This window comes from Xiphophorus maculatus, chromosome 13 (genome assembly GCF_002775205.1).
Source record: "Xiphophorus maculatus strain JP 163 A chromosome 13, X_maculatus-5.0-male, whole genome shotgun sequence".
Classification (NCBI taxonomy): domain Eukaryota; kingdom Metazoa; phylum Chordata; class Actinopteri; order Cyprinodontiformes; family Poeciliidae; genus Xiphophorus; species Xiphophorus maculatus.
The window spans coordinates 15,536,956-15,561,524 of NC_036455.1; the positions used below are offsets into that span (position 1 = coordinate 15,536,956).

At 38.9% G+C, this 24,569-nt stretch overlaps 2 protein-coding genes across 2 annotated transcripts; both read left to right on the forward strand.

Moving 5' to 3' along the window:
- Positions 1 to 2,633: 2,633 nt before the first annotated feature.
- Positions 2,634 to 6,880, forward strand: LOC111610634 (flocculation protein FLO11-like). Its single transcript, XM_023345351.1, has 4 exons — positions 2,634 to 2,679; positions 5,377 to 5,672; positions 5,916 to 6,716; positions 6,809 to 6,880. The coding sequence occupies exons 1-4, from the start codon at positions 2,634 to 2,636 to the stop codon at positions 6,878 to 6,880; spliced, it is 1,215 nt and encodes a 404-aa protein (XP_023201119.1).
- Positions 6,881 to 12,579: 5,699 nt separating this feature from the next.
- On the forward strand, positions 12,580 to 24,002 carry parp10 (poly(ADP-ribose) polymerase family member 10). Its single transcript, XM_005809374.2, has 11 exons — positions 12,580 to 12,667; positions 14,593 to 14,768; positions 16,012 to 16,254; positions 16,402 to 16,632; positions 17,555 to 18,567; positions 18,654 to 18,866; positions 19,812 to 19,938; positions 20,010 to 21,008; positions 22,400 to 22,533; positions 22,624 to 22,798; positions 22,889 to 24,002. The coding sequence occupies exons 2-11, from the start codon at positions 14,594 to 14,596 to the stop codon at positions 23,185 to 23,187; spliced, it is 3,609 nt and encodes a 1,202-aa protein (XP_005809431.2). The 5' UTR covers positions 12,580 to 12,667; position 14,593; the 3' UTR covers positions 23,188 to 24,002.
- The last annotated feature ends 567 nt before the right edge of the window (positions 24,003 to 24,569 follow it).

Sequence of the window (24,569 nt, forward strand, 5' to 3'; positions counted from 1 at the left end):
TATGTTGCTGGTGGCCTGTATTACTGACTCCACACAAATAACTAATCCCACTGACAGTTTAAACTTGGAACTGGAGCAAAGTTTACTTGGTCATGATGTCATTCCAGCTTCTGAGGTAAACGGAACAAACATTCATATGGAGCTAAATTGGGGCCATAAAGTAAGTTCAAATGAAAAAAATAAATAAACTGGGGGGAAAAATAGAATCTGAAAAGTACTTTGAACTTTTTTTTTCAATTTCAAAACATTTCTTTCTGTTTCAAATCTTTATTTTCAGTTTAAATTTTTTTGGCCCTAATTTATCTCCATACCCTTAGCTTTGGCTTAGCTACTCTCCTGAAGTCATCATGTTTAAAAATACTTAATGCACTTTCTAGAACAGCTAAATTACTCACCCAGAAGCTATTTTTCCAATGTGGGCCTTAAGGATAAGAATCACCATGATTGGGTTTCATATGACATAACCTGCAAAAATATGCCTTATAGTGTGCAATTTTTATGTACATAGTAACACATTTGGAATGAAAAGTAGATGTAAGTGCCTTCATGGACAGTTTTTGACATTTATTTTACCATCAAATTCAGTTGTATTCTGATACTTACACATTTGTAATGTCTGTTATTGTCTGTTCTAATTTTTTTTTTTTAAATAATTCAAATGGTATATGCAGTATAACGATCTAAAAGTTACAATTAAGATGTCGACATGTTTAGTTTGTCAGTTTTGTGAGCATCACTCCATGTAGTGGAGGTTTGAAATTAGAATCTACTTGCTCAGCTACTGTATGTATTTAAATATTAATTTCTCTGTGGTTGAGGGGGATAAAAGCATATCCATTCACACTCCACAGTGGGGTTTTTTCCAACAGACTTTTCAGGCACTTAGGTTGGGTGCTGTCTCCTGATTGGTTAAGATTTGCTCCATGTGCCTTGAAACCAAACGTTGCATTGTGACCTGCTTTACATGTCTTCGCAAATCTGTAGAGTTGTCTGAAGGCTGTTGCTGTTTATTTGTTCTACAGGGAACACTGTCATCTAGTGGACAAGCATCACGTCTATTAGGGTTAATAGACCCTATTTTCATCACGTCGATTAACCCTAATAGACGTGATGCAGTAGATATACACTTTATGTTTCATTGTCCATCTTTTAAATAATATTTTTGAGTGTTTGAAATTCATGGATGAAGCAACATGTCAACTTTACTGGCCTGAGAAGTTTCGCTGATGTTGACCTGAGTGGGAGAGACGCATGATTAAAATTTAAATAATTAAGTTATTCAGCCATCTGTGGATGCCCAGCCAATGTATAAACTGCTTTTGGATGAAAGATGTGTGTGCGGGGAGAGGGGTAAATTATTCATATGTGATTCAAAAGAGAAATAATTGCTTATGAATAAAAATCAGTATTTTAGATATCATGGTGAGAACTTTGACTGGCTGTCCTTTTGTTCTGCAGTGTTTTAAAATCAACATATTCCCTCATTATTCCTATGTAAGTTTCTGAAATGACTTCATCAACCATAACTGGAGAAATTAATTATCAGTGTTGTTTGCGTCTCTTTTTTTCATTAATGTACACTATAGATTAATTTTTCTAAATAAAATTGTTGGAATTAAATTCTTTTTTGTTAATATATTTTATAAAAAAAATGGTAGGGATAGAGGTTGCACCAGAGGGCGGACGGTAGGGGGTGCTATAGCGCCCTCTGGAATAGACATGGAAATACTCCCACAGCTCCGCACGCCACGAAGATAGGGTGTTTTTATTAATTTATTCATTTACTCTTATTGACTTGGATTTAATAAGAAGTCAGAGTTGATAGTCAAGTATTATGAACGGTGTAATGAATGAACAACAACAAAAAAAGAAATAAATAAATCAGAAAATAGGAAATGAAAATGTACTTTTGCATATAATCAGCCAGGAAAAATCGGAAGCATCCACCAGGTTTACTAGTGTTCTGAAAGGTACAGGGATGTACCATTAAAAACATGAAGGACTTAATTTGGAAAAACAGTGACGTAGTTTCTCTTAGTTGACATCTGTATCTTCGACTCTTAATGTTACATCGCTTAAGTGTGAACGGAGGTGGGCTGTGTAGGCATATGCTGGGCATTACTAGATCATAGATGTGGCAATGTTTCTGTGGCACCAAAGAACGGAAGCTACACTTATAACATCTTACAATGACTTATATCAAGATAACAATTCAACATTAAAATGTTAACATATGTTATAATTATATATATTAATATATTTTTTGCCTCGTAAGAGTGATTTGTAACTGAACTCTGTGCTACAACACAAGGTCCCCTGCATGAATCTTTTGCTATTTAGCTGGTGCAACTTGCAACTTCTGTAGTCCACTTTCTCTCACGCACCAGCGCGTGGATCCGTCATTGAGCCTTCGTCAACAAAAGTCATGGAAACGACGTTAGCGGCGGCAACCCTATAAATGACGCTGAGCTTCTGAATTCTTTCCCTTTGCTACGGGACTTTTGAAGGAGACGCCTGAAGGAGCATAACGCCTCGGAAGGTTTGAACCTATTGAGAAGCCTGCTTTGCAAAACTTGCTGAAGAAGCACTTGCTGAAATACGCACTTGCTGAAGAAGCCCAGAACCTGCGAAAGATGGATCCTGGCCAGGAGAAGGACCCGCAGGGTGATCAGCTGGAAGGTTAATATCATTCTTCTACTATTTTAATAAACAAAAACAAGTTATTACTAAAATAATAATGAATTGCTTAGTTTATTTTGTGTTTGTGTGCGTTTTTTAAAGAAATGCCGCCTGCTGTACAAAAAAAGACAAGCAGCATTCTTGTTAGCATAGATCTCTCTTTACTAATGAGCCTTTTTCTTGAGTGAATTTCCAGGAAATGTCAGGTATTTAAGAAATATATGTATTTTGGTTAATTATACTCAAATTAGTTGAGTTAATGTCAAATTCTTGAAAAATTTGCTTGTTCGTGACCGTTATTTTTTGAAAAATGCTCTGATAAACACTCGGTTTCCATGGTTACGCTGAATAACATACATTAGCTATTAAATGTTACTTAAAAAAAACATTTAACAACATGTATTTTTTCCTTTGGTAGTCTGTAACTTGATTGTTTAGTTTTGTTTTTGTTATTCTTTTAAGAAAGGAACATGTAGACCTGTTTTTTTTTGGGGGGGGGGGGGGGGGGGGGGGATTGGCATATGCTAAAATCTGCAAATTGATTGAAACAAATGTGCTATACTGAGAGTATCAGGTTTAATGACTATCCAATGCTTTATTAACACTAGTGTTCGAGAATAACTGTTATGCTGATTTCAAAAGAAAGAAGAAAAAAACACTTAAATTTCTGTCCAGTTGTTGGAAAATTAGCTTGTTTTTGACCGTTATGATTTGAAAAATGCCACGATACACACTCGGTATCCATGGATACGCCGAATGAAACGCATTAAATATTTAATATTACTTTTAAAAGCATTTTTAAAAGTGTATTTTCCCTAAGACATTCTATGATTTAATAGTTTAGTTTTATAATGATTTTTATAATGATTTAATGATAGGGACATGTTGATCTGGTTGTTTTAGCATAGCCAGGAATGCTAACATGGGTGAATTGATTTGAAAAAGCTAAAACGGTGCTACTTACGGTAATCTAAGAGTATCAGGTTTGATGACTTTGTAGTCCAATACTTTGGAATTTTGTTGACATCTTTGAAATATATAGCTTTAATAGGTCTCTTTTGCATTTGTGGGATGAAATTAATTTGTGAGTTAATTTAAATAATTTTTTGTGACTTACGTGTTAGCTTATTGAAATTTGTGGACAAGGCACTAGTGTTTGAGGAAAATTGTTATGCTGGTTTGAAAAAAACAAAACAAAACGGGAAAACTGTTCTTGACCGTAATTTGTTTTTAAAATGCCCTGACAAAACCTATTTGGTTTCCATGGCAATGACATCAGACTTGTAGCGGTTTATTAGAACAATCACGTTCACACACTGATGGTGATGATAAACTATTGGATTGTAGCCACAGCCGTTATCAAGCCACTGGCACTTCTGACCAACACCAGCAGGAAAGGTGGGAGAAGAGTCTTGACCAAGGACACGACGACAGAGGCTGGCCATTCATTGCAGGGCAAACTCCTACCGCTGTCGCCCCAGTAATGAGCATCGTGTGTGGGCCTGTGTGTGTGTGTGTCGTAGTGATCATCAATCAAAGCTGATTTTCAAATACAAAATAATGATTTCTTTGTGAAAATCAGCTTTTATGGCTTTGGTGTTCAATTCTTGGCAAACTGTCCTTTTTTTTTTTTTGAAAAATGCCCAAACATATTTAATTTCCATGGATACATTGGGGAAATTATATAAAATGACTTCAATAAATAGTAAAGAAAGACAAAAACTTTTCAAACATGTACCTCCTATAATATCTCTAAATTATTTAGTTGATCTCTTTCGGATCTAATTTTAGAAATGTCACAAATGCTTATTGTGATTATCTTATGTTGTTTTCAGACAATATTTTTTATATATATTTTATCTTAAACAAATATACAAAACTAGATTGTTCTTGACCTAATTTTAAAATATGTACTGACATGCATGTTTGTTTTCCATGGATGCGTTGATCTGAAAACAATAAATAAGCCTAGTACTTAGAATATATAAATTCATTTGTTTTCATTCATTTGTTAGTTAACATTTTTGGTGGGGTTGTGGGGGTTTAACACTGCTTATGTGGTTTAAAAAGTTATTTCTGGTTTTAGAAAATCTGTTTTGTTTCATTCAGATCTTTGGAATAAGAAGTCAACCTGGTCCAGGTTTCAGAAAATGCCTCAAACACACTTTTGGTCTCCTTGGATACGTTGCTTGAAATAAAACCTTAATACTTGGAGATTAGAAAAGTTTTTAAAATATATATTTCTATTTATATATCTTTTAGATATTTTAGATATACATTTCTCCTGTGTTATTACTAAATAGTTTAGTTTATATTTTTATTATTGTTCAGTTTGATTTTTCTAAGAAAGAGGAGTTTTGAATAATTAGTGGTTTACAAAATGCTGTGGCTATGAAGATAAAACGTACTACTTGTTCAACAGCATCAAAGATTTGTGAGAGTTATAGGAGGGTAAACTGAGTAACTTCTTGCAGTGTTTTATTTTATTTACGCTAATGGTACAATGTAAGATTAAAGGTATTTTATCAGCTATTAAAAGGTCTTCAACGCAGCACATACTTTTTAAATTTATATTTAGACATTTTCAAACCTGGGTTAATGTATTTTGGTATTTCAGTGTTCTCTTTAAACATTGCTTTGGATTTTTCTGAAGGTCTTGATACTGAGCTATAGATTTTTTCTTGTTTTCCTTCACAGCTCATAGTGTAGCGCTTCCAGCAGATGGATCCCCAACGTTGGAGGAACATCCAGACGACGGTAAAGATCTTGGTAAGGTGTGGTCAGATGTTTTCCCTCAGATGTCTGACACCATGGTTTCTGGAGGTCATGGAGAGGAGTCTAGGTGTAGTTCCAGCTCCAGTGGTAGCTCCAGTCAAGATGAGGTTGGTAACGACTGTGCTAGCAGTTCTAGTGGTAGCAGTACTAGCAGCTCCAGTGGTAGCAGTACTAGCAGCTCCAGTGGTAGCAGTACTAGCAGCTCCAGTGAGGACGAGGTAAGTAATGATTCTACTACCAGTTCCCGTCCGACAATGGACCGTGCTTACGCTGCGTCACAGCTGCTTGAGGTTCTTCCTCCAAATTTTCAATACCTATGGGACATTGAGAAATCTCAGGAGCTTCAAGAGGACATTTCTCAATTGGCTTCACTTGAATCCACACATGGACTTGACAAGCGGGAAGAGGCCATTTTGAGTCCAGATGACTCCAGACCTATTGGTATCTCCGAACGTCATCAGGTAGGTTTGGTAGGGGATGTGGCTCGCGTGACATCTGCGACCGGCTTAAACAGAAAGAGGTCAAAGGACAGCGACTCTGAGGAGGAGCCCCCAGCCAAGAAGACTAGGGACACCGTTGCTGAAGAGGAGCTCTCCTCCAAGAGGACCAGGGAGAGTGATGATGCCCCAGCCAAGAGGACCAGGGAGAGTGGTGAAGCTGAAGAGGAGCCCCCAGCCAACAGGACCAGGGAGAGTGACGATGCTGAAGAGGAGCCCCCAGCCAAGAGGACCAGGGAGAGTGACGATGCTGAAGAGGAGCCCCCAGCCAAGAGGACCAGGGAGAGTGATGAAGCTGAAGAGGAGCCCCCAGCCAAGAGGACCAGGGAGAGTGATGATGCTGAAGAGGAGATCCCTGCCAAGAGGACCAGGGAGAGTGATGAAACTGAAGAGGAGCCCCCAGCCAAGAGGACCAGGGAGAGTGATGATGCTGAAGAGGAGATCCCTGCCAAGAGGCCCAGAACCAGCGATCATGAAGAGGATCATGTTCTGAGTCCCTCCACAACTACGTTGTGTCAGTGTCCCGTTCTGTCATCCCCTGTCCTCAGTCCCTCACAAGGGACGGTGCATGAGGATTCTTTCCAGTCATCCCCTGTCTCCAATCCCTCGCCCATGACATTCTGGCTGGATCACTTTCATTCACCCTTCAGTATTTCACCCTCCAGTGTTTCACCTCAGAGTACATGTGATGATCCCATTCTGTCCTCCCCTGTCTTCAGTCCCTTACCAAGATTGCCCATTGTGTCAGTTCATGCCATCAGTCCAGTCAGTGAAGATTCTATTTCGCAATTCCCTGTCTTCAGTAGTCCACGAAGCACAGCGAGTGAGGGTCCCATTGTGTCTTCCCCTGTCGTTAGTCCTTCACCATCAACATACTGCAAAATTCCAAGTTTGTCATTCCCTTGCATATGTGTCTGGATGAAGTCTGAAAAGGACAGAGAAGAGGAACCAATACCTTCAACATCTGAAATTGGATCTGACAGAATTAGAGAACGAGTGCGTTCCAGACAAGTGTTGTTTAGACCTCACTACGACTTGTCAAGTGACTCTGATTAGACTGGGATCTTGAAGATCTACCTGAGTAGTCCCATTAGGATGTCATCATTTCTCTGTTGGTTTTGTTAAAACCATTGGCTTTCTAGCAGGACTGAGGAAGCCTGAGGTAGCGTCTTGCACCGGGGCTTTTCTATTTCCTACTGCTAGATTTTTCATTTTAGATGTTCAGGATTCTAATCGCGGTGCTCTCTAATATAGTAATTAGAGAGCACCGCCTGTTCCTTCATTAATCCACTCTCCCAGTTTGAATCTTTCAGGTTTTAGCTGCTCATCGCTGGATTCTTTCCTGGTTGTCCATGTGGTTCTTGTCCTCGTGGTTCCTGCTTGTAAGTTTTTGCATTCCACTGCACATAATACTAGTTGCCTCCTCCTGGCACTGGGGACCATCAGCTTTGCTAAATAAACAGAGAAAGAAATTCACTATTAGTAGAAAGTGTGAGTCCATATAGAGTTAAAATTCACAATAAGTATGTAAAATTTACCGGATAATATTTTGTATTAGAGACCAAATTAAAGCATCATGCCAATAAGAAATCAGAAGACAGAGGAGAACATAATTAAATCCCTCAATCATAAATTCTGCTTAAGAGCTTTTATCCAGAGGGAAGGTAGAGAACAGGAGAGTATGTGGAGTAAAAATTAACTATTAATCTTATTTTATATGGCCATATTCATGTGTTGCAACTCGGAAAGATCACAAAAAGAGAATATACATTAAAAAATGCACACACTAGTCTCTGATCCCAGGTCCAGACTAATCAGATCTCTGATGTTCTGATCGTCCCAGGTTGGATCTCGTGAACCTGTAATCCTGTAAACCTGTAAGGAGGAAGATAAGAGAACCCAGTTGACAAAAAAAGTAAGAGCATTTACTTTTACACAACACACCGTTTTCAATATGCATGAAGTTGAGGACAAAACTCAGATCTTATTCCTACTTTCTGCTGTACTTTCCCCTCACTGACCCTTTTGTTTTGTTTGATTTTTTTCATTGAGTCATTTCATAACAGCAGAGCTTTGATGAGCTTTGTGCTGATGGAAGGAGGATCAGGAATAGAGCAGAGGACCTGCTGATCTACTGGTTCTAGTAGATTCTATTAATGGTGAGGTCATGATGATGACTTGATCAGAAAGTCTGATTCAATCATCTGTTATTTAGACAGAAATTAAGGAATGTGTGTCTGATTATGTGTTGGTTCACTAGCATGACTGAAACAAGTCAACATCACTGGACCAATGAGGAGAGAGAAGACACAGAAGACTGAGGAGACATGGGAAATCCTGCTGGAAATCCAGAGAAGTTTCCTGATGCATCAGCTGAGGATGGACGCAGAATACAGTAAAGAGACAGAGATCATGTGAAGTGAATCCTCATCAGCCTGCAATCCTCCACCTTCTACACCACCAGTCAGGTGGAGGAAGATAAGAGAACCCAGTTGACAAAAAAGTAAGAATATTTCTATCTACATAACATAACTAAGCATTTCAGATGGAGCTGCGTAGAGTTGAGCTGAAAGTTAGAAGCTGGTTCTGTCTGCTGTCTCTGCATATTTTCCTCTTTAACTCTGTTGTCTTTTCTCTTTATTTCATTTCTGTCAACTCATGTCACATGACTTGAGTTGACCAAAAATTAAAGCAGAAGACCTGCTCCACCTGCTGTTCTACTGGTTGTAACAGATTGTGGAAAAGGTGAGGACATGATGATGACTTGATCAAAAAGTCTCCTTCAATCATCTGTTATTTAGACTGAATGTGTATCTGATTATGTGTTGATTCTCCAGCATCTCATGTTAAAGTTCACCTGTTCATGGGTCAGACGTTGAATATTAAATAATTTTAGAAACATTATAGAAAATCCAGCACTAGTTTCTGATCCCAGATTCAGATTCTACAGATCGATAATGTCTCTGATCGTCCCAGATTGGAAAGTCAGAGAAGTTTCCTGATGCATCTGAGGGACAGCTGAGGATGGACCAGAATAAAGAGACAGAGATCATGTGAAGTGTATCCTCATCCGCCTGCAATCCTCCACCTTCAACACCACCAGTCAGAACGAGGAAGATAAGAGAACCCAGTTGACAAAAAAAGTAAGAAAACATATTTTTTCCCACCTAACAATTTAAAATATGGATGAAATTGAGATCACTGTCAAAGCTATGACAGTGATCTCAGTGGCAAGAATATAGATTTATTCTGTCCATGTGTATTCTCTTTATTTAACCCTGTTGTCTTTTTCCTGTATTTCATTTCTCTATCAACTTATGTCACACGATTTGAGCTGCTGATCCACTGGTTGTAACAGATTGTGAAGAGGTGACGCCATGATGATGACTTGATCAGATACCAACAGGTGCAAACATGCAGCAATCAGTGAAACGAGCTGCAAACAGGTGAAACGGTGCAGAAAAAGTGAAACAAAAAATCTTTTTACATTTCCAAACTGAACTTGCTTATACTGTCACTGAAGCCAAAAACTCTCTCTGTCTGTATAGATAGACTGACATCTATCTGTTATTCAGTACATGAATATGTATCTAATGAAATACATTTTTATACCTAAGTCATTTTTTTAATGGTTACTTTTACTTCTACTTGAGTAAAAATAAATAAAATATTGTATTCTAGTATGATAGAAGTATAAAGTATATACATTCCTTGTTCATGTGTGTGATTTTATACTTCTACTCTTGTGTAATTTTTGGCTACTCTGCTACCCTCGTGAATTAAGTGCAGTTTTTTATTTGTCTTTGAAAAAATAAAAAAAAACTACGTGAAGACCAGAGACGGGGATAGATGGAACCAATGATCTGACAAAAAGAAATCTCCTGGACTGAGACAAAATGACTAACTACCACAACTACAGCTGCATCTTTAACGTCTTTTCCGTCTCTATTCTTTGAGTTCCGGTTTTGTAGACTCAGTCTCTTTTCTTAATAAAACATTTGTTACGGTTTTGTGTTTCCATATGGTATAATTAGCAAGCCATACATTGTCCACATACCTTTATTGCATGCTTTTGACGATTGTAAAGACATAAAACAACAGACATTAACTATAATCAATTCACTGCACAGCACCCATAGATTCTCTAGAAAAACTAATCCTGGTGACGATATCGGTGGAGGCTGCAAAAACAAAATCTTACCAAGTATTTTTGATCTAGTTTCTAGTGCAAATATCTTAGTACACTGGAAATAAGACAAAACTCATTTACAAGTAACTTTTCAACAAGATGCAGTAGATTGTTTTAAGTCAATATTGATGGAAAAAGTACTAGTTCCACTGGCAGATTATTTTCAAATATAACTTTGCAGGACTTTTATTTACGATCTTGTACATGTTTTTTCTTCTTTTTTTTTGACAGTGCAACATGCCAAATTCCATAGCAACACGCCTGATCAAAAAGCCATACCCAGCTACAGAACAAACAGCCTCATAGCATGCGGTATTATAGCTTTGATGGGAAGTCACAGAGGAGAAAAAGACAATGAGACGGGATAAATCCACAGAGGAGCGTCCTCTTTTAAGAGGCTTGAAACAGGTGTGTTGGTATCTTTAGAATCGCATCGCATAACTGCAGTGTCTACAGATTGATTCAAGCAGAGTGGGCTGTATGTGGCCTACATACAGCCCACGCAGCGGCGTATGAAAGCCATGGGCATCTTGAAAGCATCACCACTTTAGTTTGAGATTGGAAAAATTGCTACTGCTAGAAAGTAATGTTTCGTTCTCGGTAGTGGTTATCTAACATGTAAGAAATAGAACTTTTACCTTGAACTTAATAAACCGCGGAGGCGCCTATTAGGTGTGAAGGTGTTTCCCCGTGTCTCCGTGTTTAAGGCCAGGAGGGTCTTTTCTGTGTTTTTTATGCGTTAGTGTTTTAAATGCAATGTGGTCTACTGAACTAAACAAGGCAGTGTTTAAAATGCCAATATGCCCCTCCTGTGCAGTAAACTTTTACAAAGGTTATAAAATGCATGCAAGTGTTAAGAGTCTCATTCTGCCCAATTATTATGACCCTGATAAACATTTCACAAACCCTGTAATTTCCTCGAAGAGAATAAATACAGCACAGAACATTCACGTTGGTGCTGAGCTTTCTGTTTTTAATGAATAGTTTTGTCACCAAATGCTTTCTACTCGTTTAAAATTATATAAATTTTGGCCATAAGATATCATTTTAGGAAATAAATCCAAACTCACAATTTATCTCTCAGTGTACCCCTACTTAAAATATATTTTATTTCATTTTTGGCAAAACAGCTGGTACAACTGCAGATTCATTCCTTTTTAAACGTTGGTATTAATTATTTGCAAGATTCATCCAAGCCAATTATTTGTGATGTAATTTTCTTTCTTTTTTTTTTACAAAAATGTAATTGGACATAATTTGACAAATTGACATTTTTAGATGAAAAAGTTTCCACATAGAATAAAACCCATTTATCATACATTTTTAATTGCACAATCTAACTCAAATGTTATATTGTTGTGTTGCTAATAAAATACAACTAATATTTTGTGGTTTAAACTTAGCATGTTTTAAGTTGCGTTGCCTTACTTTGCAGTAAGCAAAGGAAACTAACTCCAATTCACACACATACAAGCAGTAGCAAACTTATTCAGGCCAAGGCACAAAGGATTATTATATGCTGTATTAGCTTAATACAGCATATATCATATACAGCAAAAAATAATTATACTATCAAAGTCAATAAAAACAGTTTGAGATTTGAATTTCTTAGGATGTCATTTACTCGGCCATAATGTCTTGGAATGGGGGATTGCGAAAATTCAATGCAATATTCTGATTACTTGAGAATATCAGATTATATATTTTAAATTACAGGAAAAATTAAAAATAAGCTCACTAATCTCACTGGAACATTTTGGAACATTTCCTAAATGTTTGAGGACATTTTGTAAATGTCCTCAAAAGGTTACAACAATAACAAAAAATAACAAGATATGAAAAACTGCAAACAGAAATTAAGATAGAAATATTTTATAAAGCAAGTAGGATATAGAAACACATCTGAGTTTGATGCAAAAGTTCATGTAAAAGATTATAGAGTACACAATTCTACACAGTTTTCAGTAGGCTGCAATTTTTTGTTATAAAGCTCCTTTTTTGATCTCGTGTAACATTTTTATTTTCTAAGAACGTGAGCTTACCTGTAGATAAGTCATAAAAATCAACATTTACAGCATAGAAAACCCGCTGGGAATATATCTTTGTGTGTGGAGTTAAAATATATTTTCAAGCTTCTCAGTTCAATTCCTAAAATTCTTATATTACTGAAAGAAATGACTGAAATAAAGGAACTTTTTAATGATAATTTATCGATATGCACCCGTAAAATTAACCTTTTTGTCTTGTATTTTAAATTAAAACGACTTTTTTTTCGGTGGGGGGGGGCAAAATACTCTCATAAATAAACACCTTTAAATTAAGTTAAACTTCGTGGAGTTCATACTTTAGGGTAAGTTTATCCTTATATCAGAGTTTTTCCTTCAGGTCTGAACAACGCAGTTCAGAAACTGGCGGCGCTCCTTTAATACGCAGCGACGGGCTGATGACGCCATTAGAGTTCAACAAGCCGCAAAACAAGGAAGCGCACCACTGTCCGATGAAAGTCAATGTTTTCCTTGTAGCACAGGTAAGAAAGTCTCCAAAATGTTCGCTTAACCGCCTTTGGAAAATGACATTTTCTTATTTTGTAGCCGTTTTATGAAAAAAAGTGCAACACGCTTTTTTGATGAAAAAGGCACTAGTGTTTTATAGTGCCTTCAAGCTAGTTTCTAGAAGCTACAAGAGCTCCAGCTTTCACTTTAAAGCTTGTAACGCGACGGCGCTAAGCCGTAATGTATACACGTTAGGTAAACTACAATTTAAATTAAAAAGTGCGTCACCCCAGCGCTGTCAGCGGCGGCATATCAAACTAATGTGGTAGTGTTGCATTTTGGCTCTGAAACAATGTTCCCGATAAGACTTCCTGTAAGTGTCAGGCTGAGTAACCTGCTGCAGTGTGTAGGCCCTGGCTGGATTTATTACTGGCGGCCGGAAGGAAAACTAAAATGCAGTAAAAGAAGCGAAATATTTCAGATAAATGAAAACATCTGCCCATCTACTTAACGTGTAGAGTAGAAAGTGAGGTGGAACATTTTCTGAAGGTTCTTGGCATGTTTAAACCCGTCTCATTATTCCATGATTGTAATCAGTGATGGTCAACACAGATATTTAAATCCGTGACAATGTAAAGTATAATGTGAAACAGAGGCAACATATGCATCACACCAGATTTTAGCAAATTTTCCACTGTCAACCTGCAGTCAGTGTTCTGGTGGCTTGAACAGTAAGATAGGTACGAAAATCCAATCAGTTCTGTTATTAACAAGTAGTCACAATGATGTAGTATATAAACATTTCTTCACAGGTTGCAGAAAAATAATTTATTTACCCAAAAAACTCCTGTCACCTTCATAAATACATTTATTTAGTCACGACAAACGATAAAAAGTCTATACATGAAATTAAGTCAGGCAAGATGTGATGTAGGATTATAATCATGAGATATATATATATATATGTGTGTGTGTGTGTGACCTTTAAGGAGTACATTTCTGCCAAATAAATTACAGAAAATCAACATCTTTCCCTGGCAGATTTATTGCCTTTTTTGACTTAAGGCAATATTCATGTTTTTAATTTTAAATATGTGAAATTAACATAAAATGTTTTCCTGGCTGGATAGAAGGGGATGTACTTCTCCATGGCAACAGTATATTTTATGATTATCCCACATTTTCATCTCCAGCCTCTTTCTTTCCCACCATCACAATGTCCTCAATCAGATCAATATCAGATGTGGGTATAAGACATTGGTCAAAGTCCATCCCGGTGGCCAAATATATTAATAAAAAAAACAGAACTTAATGCGTGGCATTTTTCTACTGCAATTTTGCGAAATGATTATTTGATGCATTTTACAGCTGTGACCTTTAAAACAACGAGAAATGGAAATCATGATTACCGTTCAATTAGTGATTAATACATAGTAAGAGAACTGTTTATGTGTGTCTAAAGTTTTAAAGACTAAAATCCAGGGTGTTTTTTAGTTTGTTTAATGCAGAGGTGCCCAAAGTCAGTCCTCCGGGGCCGGCATCCTGCATGTTTTAGTTCTCTCTCTGGTTTAACACACCTGGATCAAATGATGGCTCGTCAGAAGAACACTGACATGCTGAAAAGGTTGTTGGTACTGCCAGGAAGAGAACTAAAACGTGCAGGATGCCGGCCCTCGAGGACCGACTTTGGGAACCCCTGGTTTAATGTAAGTGTTGGTTACCAGGACAACTGGCCTCAAAGCCTTCAACTTGCTTTAACCTTATGTCATTTTGGTGGTGAAGATATTTCTGAGAAATGCGCCCAGAAACTTCAATGAAAATGAAGTTTATAAATGGAAAAAATGAAATGAAAATTAAGTTCTTGTAACAACATAAACCTGTGTGTATCGATTACAGTTCTGATGTCCAATATACAGAAAAAAAACACTGTCAGTTTCTTTATTTATTTATTTTTTTTTAGTATGTCTGGCAACAAACCAGAGGGCAGGACGGTGGAGGTGCTGGAGCTTCCTGAAAACGTAGACGAGGAGCTGCTCTCCCTCTACTTCGAGAACAGGCGTCGCTCTGGAGGAGGTCCGCTCGAGTCCGTGGAGATCAAGCAGAACCGGGCCGTGTTGTGTTTCGAAGATGCAGAAGGCAAGTGAAGTTTCCTGGAAAACCTGCCTGAAATTATATAATGGCAACTGCACTAGAACTGTGTAAAAACATTCTGTGCAAAATTCATGAGCCACTCATTTAAATGTTCCTTTTCTTGTGCAATTTTTGTTTGTTCTTGGAACACTTAATGACAGATCTTGAAAGAGGATTTTCCAAATTAATATATTTTTTATATTAATCAAATATACAAATATAAATAATTTTTATATTTTCATATTATAATTTTTTATACTTATATTAAAATATATTATATTTTTATGTTATATAAAAATATATCACTTTGCACCTTAAAAATACATTAGGCAGCAGCTTTAGTTTTTACATAATGCAATCTTTGTGATGTAAAACTGAATGTGTGACAGTCATTGGAATCACTCCAGAGGATTGGTCTTTTCCATTGGAATCTTCTTAATAAGAGCTGCACAAAACATTTATTAACAATATCATTATTAATGAACTTAAAATTTTATGACAACATTTTGTGATATTGATAAAAGTGATGATTAAGAACTATTTATTACTTCTTTGCGGTCTTTTTTAAGGATAACTGTGACTCTAAGATACAGCAATTATATTAAATATAGAAAGTATTCACGTCCTTGGATATTTTACCCTTTTTATTGCTTTACAAATTAAAAATTACCAGAAAAATGTCTTCTTTGCAAGAATAAAAGACAAATGAACCTTTCAAAATCAAAGTGAAAACTGATTTTTACAGTTGGTTACCAAATAATGACAAATAAAAGCAATAATGGCAAATAAAGACATGTAACATGGAATAAATGATTGGCTAAATATCCACCTGCTTTATAGGAAGACTATTTCAACAGAGGTCCAGTCAGTTGGTGCCGTTAGTTTCACAACAGCTTTGTCATTATTCCTCTAATGTAAAAAAAACACACACACAATTTTGCATTTGCATGATGTATCAATTAAATAAGAAGCGCAATTAAAGTCACACACGATGAGTCACTAAGAAGCATGCAGCTCCATTATCCTCCAACTACTTCCTGTTGTCGTCTTCTTCGTGGTTTGTGCCAGTGGCAACATCCAGTTGCTACTATACTTGCAAAAATAAGTTGTTTTCTCTCTAATAAGTTCATTAGCATTAAACATTAGCAGTCCTTACTTCTAGAACCACTTGACTTTAGGCAGTGTCTACATTTGTTACTGACTTACCGTATGCTAATTTCTTTTCCTTCTGCTTTTATGCTGTTGACAGCTGCAGCCAGAGTTCTGTCGAAAAGGCATCACGTAGTGCACAACTCTGAGCTGAGTGTGAGGAAGCCTCCGTCGAAGGACCAGAGCAGGCTTCTGCTGCGGGGGGTCAGTCCCTACACCAGCACCGAGATGATAGAGCTCTACGTGGAAAACATGATGGACCTGAACGTGACGGACTACGCTCTGATCCCATCTCCAGAAAAAGACTTCATCCTCATCCATCTCAGCCAACCCTTGTCTAAAGGTCGAATGGGAGTTTTTTTACCTCTGTTCAGAAGGCGTTTAGAGATGATGCATACAAATAACTAATCTGCAGCTGGCATTTTGTTTTGTCTTGTTTATTCATGGATGACTAAATCTACTTCTGATTTTTTGTTGTTGTTATTTTTAGATTTCCAGACTCTAAAGACCAGGATCTCCAAGAGAAACCTGGATGGGTCAGAGGTGACTCTGGAACAGATTGAGCAAACGGACTCAGTGTTGTTGGAGAACATGCACCCGGGTACATCACCAGATCTGCTCACGTTGTACTTTGAGGGCGAGCGGGGTGGGAACCAGCGGGTGAAGGAGGTCACCATGCTCTCTGAGGGAACGGCCAAGGTGACCTTTGAATATTACGAGTGTAAGTTGTACTCTGCGTCACCTTCTGATGACTATATTTTTTTTCTCACAAAACTGCTCTGTCAGGCAAAAGATTGAATTGTGCGATAACTAACTGGTATAATATGCTAACTAGCTACCTAGCCAGGGTAAAGCAAGCTAGCTTTACCATAGCTGGTTGGCTTTACAGCTAGCTTTCTATCTAGCAGGTGTAAATTTAGCCAATTTCCCTCTTGCCTGCTTGACAGCTTGCTAGCTGTCTGGCTAACAGGGGTAAAGTTAACTAGCTTTTTTTTTTTAAAGTTCATCATGGGTCAGTAGAAATGTCTCAAAAGTTGACTGGATGATGTTTATTATGACCATTGGCTGACTTCTGTTACCAACCCATACGATTTAATTATTTGTGATTTTAGTTTGCACATTTCTGTCGCAACACAGGTCTTAAATTCCATTCTTACTGGTGTTTAAAATTGTCTTAAATTTGAGTTTGTGAAACCTGCAGAAACCTTGTATGAGATGGGAGAAAGTGAAGAGAGCAAGAGCATGTCTGCACCCAGGATTGTTTCTGTAGCTTTTCAAATCATTCTTAGCAATGTCTTTATATGAAGTCCGACAGATGAGCAGCTTTCAAATGTTCTTTTTATTAGGATGTTCTGGACTTGCAGGGCTTTATAGCATTCAGGAGGCTACATTACGGTACTTTAAGGAGAGTTATTATGTAAAGTTGACCTTTAAGTGCTTTATATCATGTTATATTTCCTCATCAAAAACCTACTTGGAGTGTTGTCTTGACTCTTTCATACATGTTTGAGCAATTCTTGTGTCTCCCATGGCAACTATTCGGGGGTGCCTAAATGCTTGGTCATACAAAGCTCCGCCTATTTAAAGTGGAGTGAGTAACTCTAACTTGATGTATAAATATAATTACTATGTTCTCTTGTCAGCTGTGGACCTCGTCCTACGTCTTCAACACAAAGTGAACGACACCGAACTCGTAGTGAAGGCCTACTTTGACTTCCTTCAACCTGCGACACAAGACTCTGTAGCTGAGAGCCAGGATGTCACAGACACTGACTCGGTGGAAGTGGAAAATATGGAGATGCAGACCAGTCCGCTCCCAGTTGACTCAGAGCCGTCGTCCCCTGCTGGGACGCCACACAGCAGTCAGGAGCCTCCTGCTGCCAGCGTGGTGGAAGTGGAAGAGGCAGTCATGGAGGATCAAACTGTGGAAATAGAAATACACTCGTGCCATATCCCCGTCACAGACCGAATAAAACTTGCTTGGTATCAAAAGAACAGCATTCAACAAGATGTGCGAAAGGCTCATCCGAGTTTTAGCATCCAAATCAAAGACGACGGCGTTCACGTTTCGGGACCGAACAAACTGGAACTAGAGCAGATAAAACACTCGATCTCAGGCTTTTTCGGGAGCATAGCAGAGTCTCGTTTTACCATCAGTCAGGAGGTGGCTCTGTTCCTCGAAAGAGAAGACGTGAAGAACCATTTACTACAAGCGTTGACTCAAAGGGGACTGCCCGCTTTGTTTGTCGTGTCCGATTCGACCGTGTCCGTAACCTCCCTGAGCCAAAAGGTCGCTGACCAGGCGAGTACCTTTTTAAAATCCCAGGTGTGTGAGTTCAGCGTTCCTCTGGAGTCGGAGCAGGAGGCGCTGCTGTGCTGCAAGGAGTGGTCCGACTTCCTGCAAACACTGGGCTTCACATCGACGAAGTCGCCGCAGCGCCCCAGCAGCATAGACGTCCTGACCCTGAAAGGCATGGAGAACGACAAGCAGGCTGCCATCGTGCTGTTTCTGACCACACCCATCGAAAGGGAGGCGCTCCTCATCATGGAGCCTGGCATGCTCAAGTACGTCCAGATTCACTGTCACCAGCTGCTGGCCGACATGGATCAGGTGTCCATTTTTCCACTGGAGGGCGAAGAGAATTGTGGGCTAAAGGTGTGTAGGGGAACAAGAACGTCAGTAAATTAGAAAAAAAAAAAAATTGTTTCATATTTCATTTCCGGTTTTGACGAATTCGCTAGATCCACGGCCAAGCGGTTGCGTGCCAAATGGCGGAGGAAGTCCTGCAGGGTGTGGTGTCATCAATCTGCACCAGAATCATCACCGTGAACGTCCCGGGCGTGACTCGCTTTTTAGACGAGAAGGAGTGCAGGAGCATTCTGAACGAGATGGAGACGAAGTTTCAGGTGTTCATCAGCCTGAAGTACGTCCCCTGGGAGCCGCTGCCACACCAGGTAACGCCATGAAGCAGAACGTTTTGAACTGTCGTGCTTTTCAAGTTATGCAGCTCCAAGCTCTCCCCCCCCTCAACTGGCTGGTTCTATTGGTTTTCATCCATTCTAACGAGCCTGCAGTCTTTTTTTTTTCATGGTACAGCCTGAGGCAACATCTTCCAGCATACAGAATGAAGACTACTCAGTTTTCTGAACGAGTCTCACCTTCAGCATAGTGGGTTTTTTCAGTGCAAATTAGAAACTTTGAAACTTTGCCTCTTTTAACTTGAATTGAATATTGACTATTTTTTTTAATACCACAAACTGGGGCTGGGCAGTCAATTGATTTTATTGATTAATTTAAATTTTTAGTTTTTGAAGACAATTGTTTTTTTAAATCTGGATATTTTTTTTCCCCTATCGGTGTTCTCCTTGGCTTTACATGGTTCAGAGTGATGTCAACTCTTTGATGGAATATTTGAGCCAGACCACATTTTCTTTTCTTGATAACAAGAATAAAGTTATGGTATTGCAAAAATACAATCATTTGACAGTAAAATCACAATAATACGAGAATAAAATCATATCACCGGTTTAAGCAAGTTCTAATTCAGAAGTTTGTAATAATCCAGAGGTCTAGAATAATTAAAGCTGGCAAGAATTTTCTTTGAATGAATACCAACATACACATGTGGTGCAGCTTTGACAGTCCTGTTTTTGTGATAAAAATCAAAGTGAGGCTGACTGAACATGGAAATCACAACCAAGACGTTCTAAGAAGTATATGGACTTACCCAAACAGCAGTTTCTACTCTGGCTTTTAATAGCTTTACATTGACTCTGATTTTCCAAACAGATCCAATTCGTACACAGTCAGATTATTCCATAGATATCATACAGACTGAATCAAATTGTACTAATGAAGATGAAGGAGAAAATGAGTTGATGTTTCCCTTTATGTTCCAGGACATTTTTGAAAGTGCGTGGAAGATGTTGTCTCAGAAAAACATTCAGAAGGGGTGTGTGAACGGCTCTGCCCCTGAGCTGAAGGCAGACTCAATGCAGACAGACTCTAATGGAGCCACAAACACAGGTACTACCTTCCTTCTTCACCAGATCATTTCTTTCACCACGGTGTCACTGAATCCATCGACCTCCTTTCAGGTCTTCTGGAGGAGGCCAAGAGAATCGTCTCAATTGTCGATAAACGCCAAGAAGACGGGATGCCCGCTCCAGACCAATTCGATGACATGGAAAATTTAGATCTGTACACTGCTGAGGAACCGAGCGTGCTAACAGATCAGGACTCTGATGTGACGGACATCCAAAGCCCCCAGCCTTTATCTGATCAAAATGTGCCGAGTGCGTTTCTGCCTAAGGGAGTTCTAGGCAGCAGCCTGGAGGAAGAGGCCCAGCTCTCCTTAGCCATCCAGTACTCTATGGAGGCGAACCAGTGGTCCCAGCAGGACGAAGAGGAACAGCTTAAAAAAGCCTTGGAGCTCTCCAAGAAAGTAATTCAAGAAGAACACTCCAATAGTACTTCAGGCAACAGCCAGCAGGTAGCTCGGCAGCAAAGCGCCGGCCTGTCCTTCGAGAACGCGCTGAAGGCGGCCAACACCCTCCAGCTCCACGTGTTTGCCGGGTACAGCTGCGACCTAATTCGGGTCGACATCGCTTTCAACAAGAAGGTGAACCAGAGGCAGGTCGAGGAGAAGGTGGAGCACAGGACCGTCAAAAACATGACCAATTACCACGCAAAGTGTTTGGAGGTGATCAAGCGTAAGCACGCGGTGGACGTTCAAGTTCAGGGAACCATCATTGCCATTTCTGGGTTTAAGGATTACGTGACCGCAGCAATTTCTGACGTGAAGCTGCTGCTGGAGAATATCTCTAACGCCGTATCGGACAGAGAAATCCTGAAGACTGTTCAGTGGGTTCATCACAACCCGATCACCTCGAAGGCAAAAGCTTACTCTACGGACGCTATAGTATTTATTGAGAACGCCTGGAGGATGAAGCTTAAGAAAGTTGACATTTTGTTCGACAATCAACCCCACATTATCAACTTTGAGAAGATGCAGGAATATAACATCGCTTCTGGGAAGTCGGTGAAAATCTCCAGGAAGCTGCTGGAGTTGGGGGACGTGACCCAGGATGTACCAGGTAACTGTGTGCTATTGTTGCGGTGTCAGGACAAGGCAACACCCAAAACATAAATATAACATTTCTTTGAGATTAGAGAGTTGCCATTTTAAACTGGTATTAGCATTTTATATTGGTGATTAGCTAAGTTAGCATAGCTAGCATTACTAAAACAGCCGTTTTAGTCTGTGTAACCCCAATAAAATATGGTAATAATGATATGATACCTGCATTTAATAGCTCTGTGTCAAGTTCAGATGACCCCAACATTTTATTCAGTCATTCACACACATACATTCAGACACTGATGCCAAGCTACTACATTTTAGCTGCAGCTGGCCTGAGGCAGTCTGACCCAAGGAAAACTTCCCACCTTCCTCATTTCTTCTGAATGTCTTGCTCTTTCTCGCTGTCCTGCAGCCTGAATGAACTGCAAACATCTTGTTGACGTGTCATAGTAAAGACAGTTTTCTTTTAGATACAGTGGAGCCTCGGTATTCACAGGGGTTAGGGTCCAGAGCCTCCCGTGAATAGCTGACATTCATGAATACTTGACACCCCCTCTATGAGTGCTTATGACTGTTTTAATCTAATCGTTCAACACCAAATATACCTTAATATGCATTAATATAACAATGTGGTAGCCATCTTGGCACTACCACAGAAGCTAATATCTGCAGTCTTCCTTATCTCTGCTCAGTGCTAAGGAAAATAAAAGATAATCCTGGATTGGCTGGATACCTCAATATCAAATTTTGATTAAGTTCCACTGAAATGGTTGCGAATACTGAATAGACAGGGAATCCACTGCATGTTCTCCTGATTTCATTTTTAAACACCTTACAGAAACTGAAAATGGGTACGTTGTCTTCCACACTCCATAATATTGTCTACACTGAAGAGAGTTATCAGGACAGTCTCTTAACTCTTGAGTGTGCTCCGTTTGGTGATTGGAAAACAGTGGGATGTTTTTATGTCTTTCTCTAGTCAAAACAGTTCATTGGTAGGTGGTTTGAGTTGCATGTTATGGGCTTTTTTATAATTCTGGATTGATGTTGGGGATTTGAAATCTGTCCCTTTGAGAAAATAAGTAAAAAAAATAATTTGCGTTTAAAGACATAAAAATGTTGTTAAAGTGAATGCTGAAAGGAGGACTGGTACTGCTACTTGTTTTCTATTTTGAACAAACTGATGAAACAACGTAACTAAAACAGCTTAAGTAATCTAATAAAAACACAGACGTATACTTTGAGGTATAATTACTTTAATAGCTTTTATTTTATGTGCTATATTGCTGACGGTAACACCCATCTGGTTGTCCTTGACTGCCTTTTGTCAGGTTTTCCAGCTTTAAGTCCTTGTTGCTAAGTGATGACGGTGATTGATTATCATCCTAAATCTTTTTATAACAGAGGAGGAATATTCTCTCCTGTCCCACCTGCCTGATGCGACCAAAATTGACGAAGAGTCCGAGGAGTTCCAGGAGGTGGTGAAGAATTTCTACAGCACCATACAGGAGTACCACAGCAAAATCCGAATCATACAGGTGACGAAGACGACACCCTGTGGCAAATTTATGTGACGTTTCTGGAATAAAGAGGATTTTTTTTGTTGTTGTTGTTTTTTGGTCGTCCAGGTGGAAAAACTCATGAACCGACTGCTGTACAATCAGTACAAGCTGAAGAAGGCGAGCGTACTGCAGCATTCCACTCAGCCGGTAGTCGAACGGGTTCTGTACCACGGGACGAGCGAGGGGAGCGTGAAGGAGATCTGCGTTCATGGGTTTAACAGAAGCTTCTGCGGGAAGAACGGTAACTTTTCAAACCTTTCTCGCGATGCGTGTCTGTTCCTGAAGGTCGCACGTGTCATGTATTTTTATCATCTTCTCTTCCCCCGCCCAGCCACGGTTTACGGACAGGGAGTGTACTTCGCCGTCAACTCCGCTCTGTCCGTCCAGGATCAGTACTCGCCCCCGAACCCTGACGGATACAAGTTTATATTCGCCTCCAAGGTTCTGACCGGAGACTTCACCAAAGGCTGCCACTCGATGAAGACCGCACCACTGAAGGAGACGGGAAATATTCCCCTCCGATACGACAGCGTGACCGACGACATCACCAAGCCCACCATGTTCGTCATCTTCAACGACACGCAGGCGTTCCCAGAATACCTCATCACGTGCCAGAGAATCTACCGCTAAGCAGAGGGTGTTTTTGTTGTTTACCGTGACTTAAGAAGTGCATTTTAATGTTTAAATGGCCTTAGTTTTGGAGGTGCACAGCTTAATCAGTGACAATCAACCCTTTATCAAGTCTGAAACCCGTTTTGTTTTTGCCTTCATTGTTTCAGCGATGTATGATTTTAAAAAAACAACAAGTCGCTGAAACTGAAAGACTTGTAATAATGCAATGCTGGACATGTCCTCTCTGCACACTATGGCTTATTATTGTCTGATCTTTAACGCAACCTTGCACTTATTTCAGTCCGTTTCTATGGGAACTGTTCAACTGACAATGCCGACATAGCTCACCTGAAGAAACAGGTTTCTTTAAAGTAGGGTCATTCATTACTCGCATTTTGCGCTACGAGCATGAAAGTAAAACAATGACTATTCTGAAAATAAATGAACCCAAACTGAAATCCAAGAATGAACTTGTTTCTCTTTAGGAGGTCTATTTGGGGGGAAGTGGGCTCAATTGGTGCAGGTGTTTGAGTGTCTTAAATACTACTTTTTAAGTAGTTTTTTTTTCTTCTCTTTTATCTGTTTCTGCATCTCTGAGCACAATTCTACTGAGCATAAAGAAAATCCAAAAATTGAGATTGCAATGTTAACCGAATGGCTGAAAGTTTGGCTAAGGCCAAGCACAGTCAGGATGAATCTTTATCATAAAGACACACATTTTTGTTTTTCAGCAGTTTTACAGGGTGGGATGTGTTCTAACTTTCTGAGCTCTTGCATCTTTTCACCTGCGATCTGAAAGAATGTCTTGATTTTAATAAAACAAAGTCAGTTGAGCTGTGCTTTTTTTTGTGTGTGAAATTAGCAGTACCGTGAATCTTCCGGTTGGCCACTTTGCAGTTCTGACTGTAGCACTGTCGGCATGATTATTACAGTGTTCAAAGTGCCTGTTTAAGGTTTTTAACTGTTCTTGATGAACGCCCTGACTGCAATTCAGATTTTCTTTTTTAATTTTACATCAGATATTAAGTTGTACTTTTAAAATATGCAAGTGAATATTCTTTGTTCCTGTAGAGCTCTTGATTATTAATGAAAATCTTAAAATTTGAAACTACTAGGACTTTTTTTTCAGCACTGTTTGACTTTTCTTGAGCATCTCATTTGCAAAGGAAGTCTTAAATAATTGAAGATGTTAAATTTTCATACAGTAATAGCTATAAACTAATTCAGTGTAATAAAGTGTAATAAACTATATTAGAATGTTTTGTGCGTACATGTGTAAATCTAGGAAAAGACATATCCACCTTTTTTTCCATACTGAATTGTATCAGATCAAACTTCTGTTGTTTTACATCAGAATGATCACAAATATTTCTAATGTCACAATCATGACATTAGAAATC

What these genes read in the sequence shown, in the direction of transcription:
- LOC111610634 (XM_023345351.1), top strand. Translation starts at nt 2,634, where the DNA reads ATGGATCCTGGCCAGGAGAAGGACCCGCAGGGTGATCAGCTGGAAG. An exon ending in GCAGGGTGATCAGCTGGAAG is followed by an intron (nt 2,680 to 5,376) that starts GTTAATATCATT and finishes TTTCCTTCACAG; the next exon opens with CTCATAGTGTAGCGCTTCCA. An exon ending in GCAGCTCCAGTGAGGACGAG is followed by an intron (nt 5,673 to 5,915) that starts GTAAGTAATGAT and finishes GAACGTCATCAG; the next exon opens with GTAGGTTTGGTAGGGGATGT.
- parp10 (XM_005809374.2), top strand. Translation starts at nt 14,594, where the DNA reads ATGTCTGGCAACAAACCAGAGGGCAGGACGGTGGAGGTGCTGGAGCTT. An exon ending in AAGAGAATTGTGGGCTAAAG is followed by an intron (nt 18,568 to 18,653) that starts GTGTGTAGGGGA and finishes CGAATTCGCTAG; the next exon opens with ATCCACGGCCAAGCGGTTGC. An exon ending in GGGAGCCGCTGCCACACCAG is followed by an intron (nt 18,867 to 19,811) that starts GTAACGCCATGA and finishes TTTATGTTCCAG; the next exon opens with GACATTTTTGAAAGTGCGTG.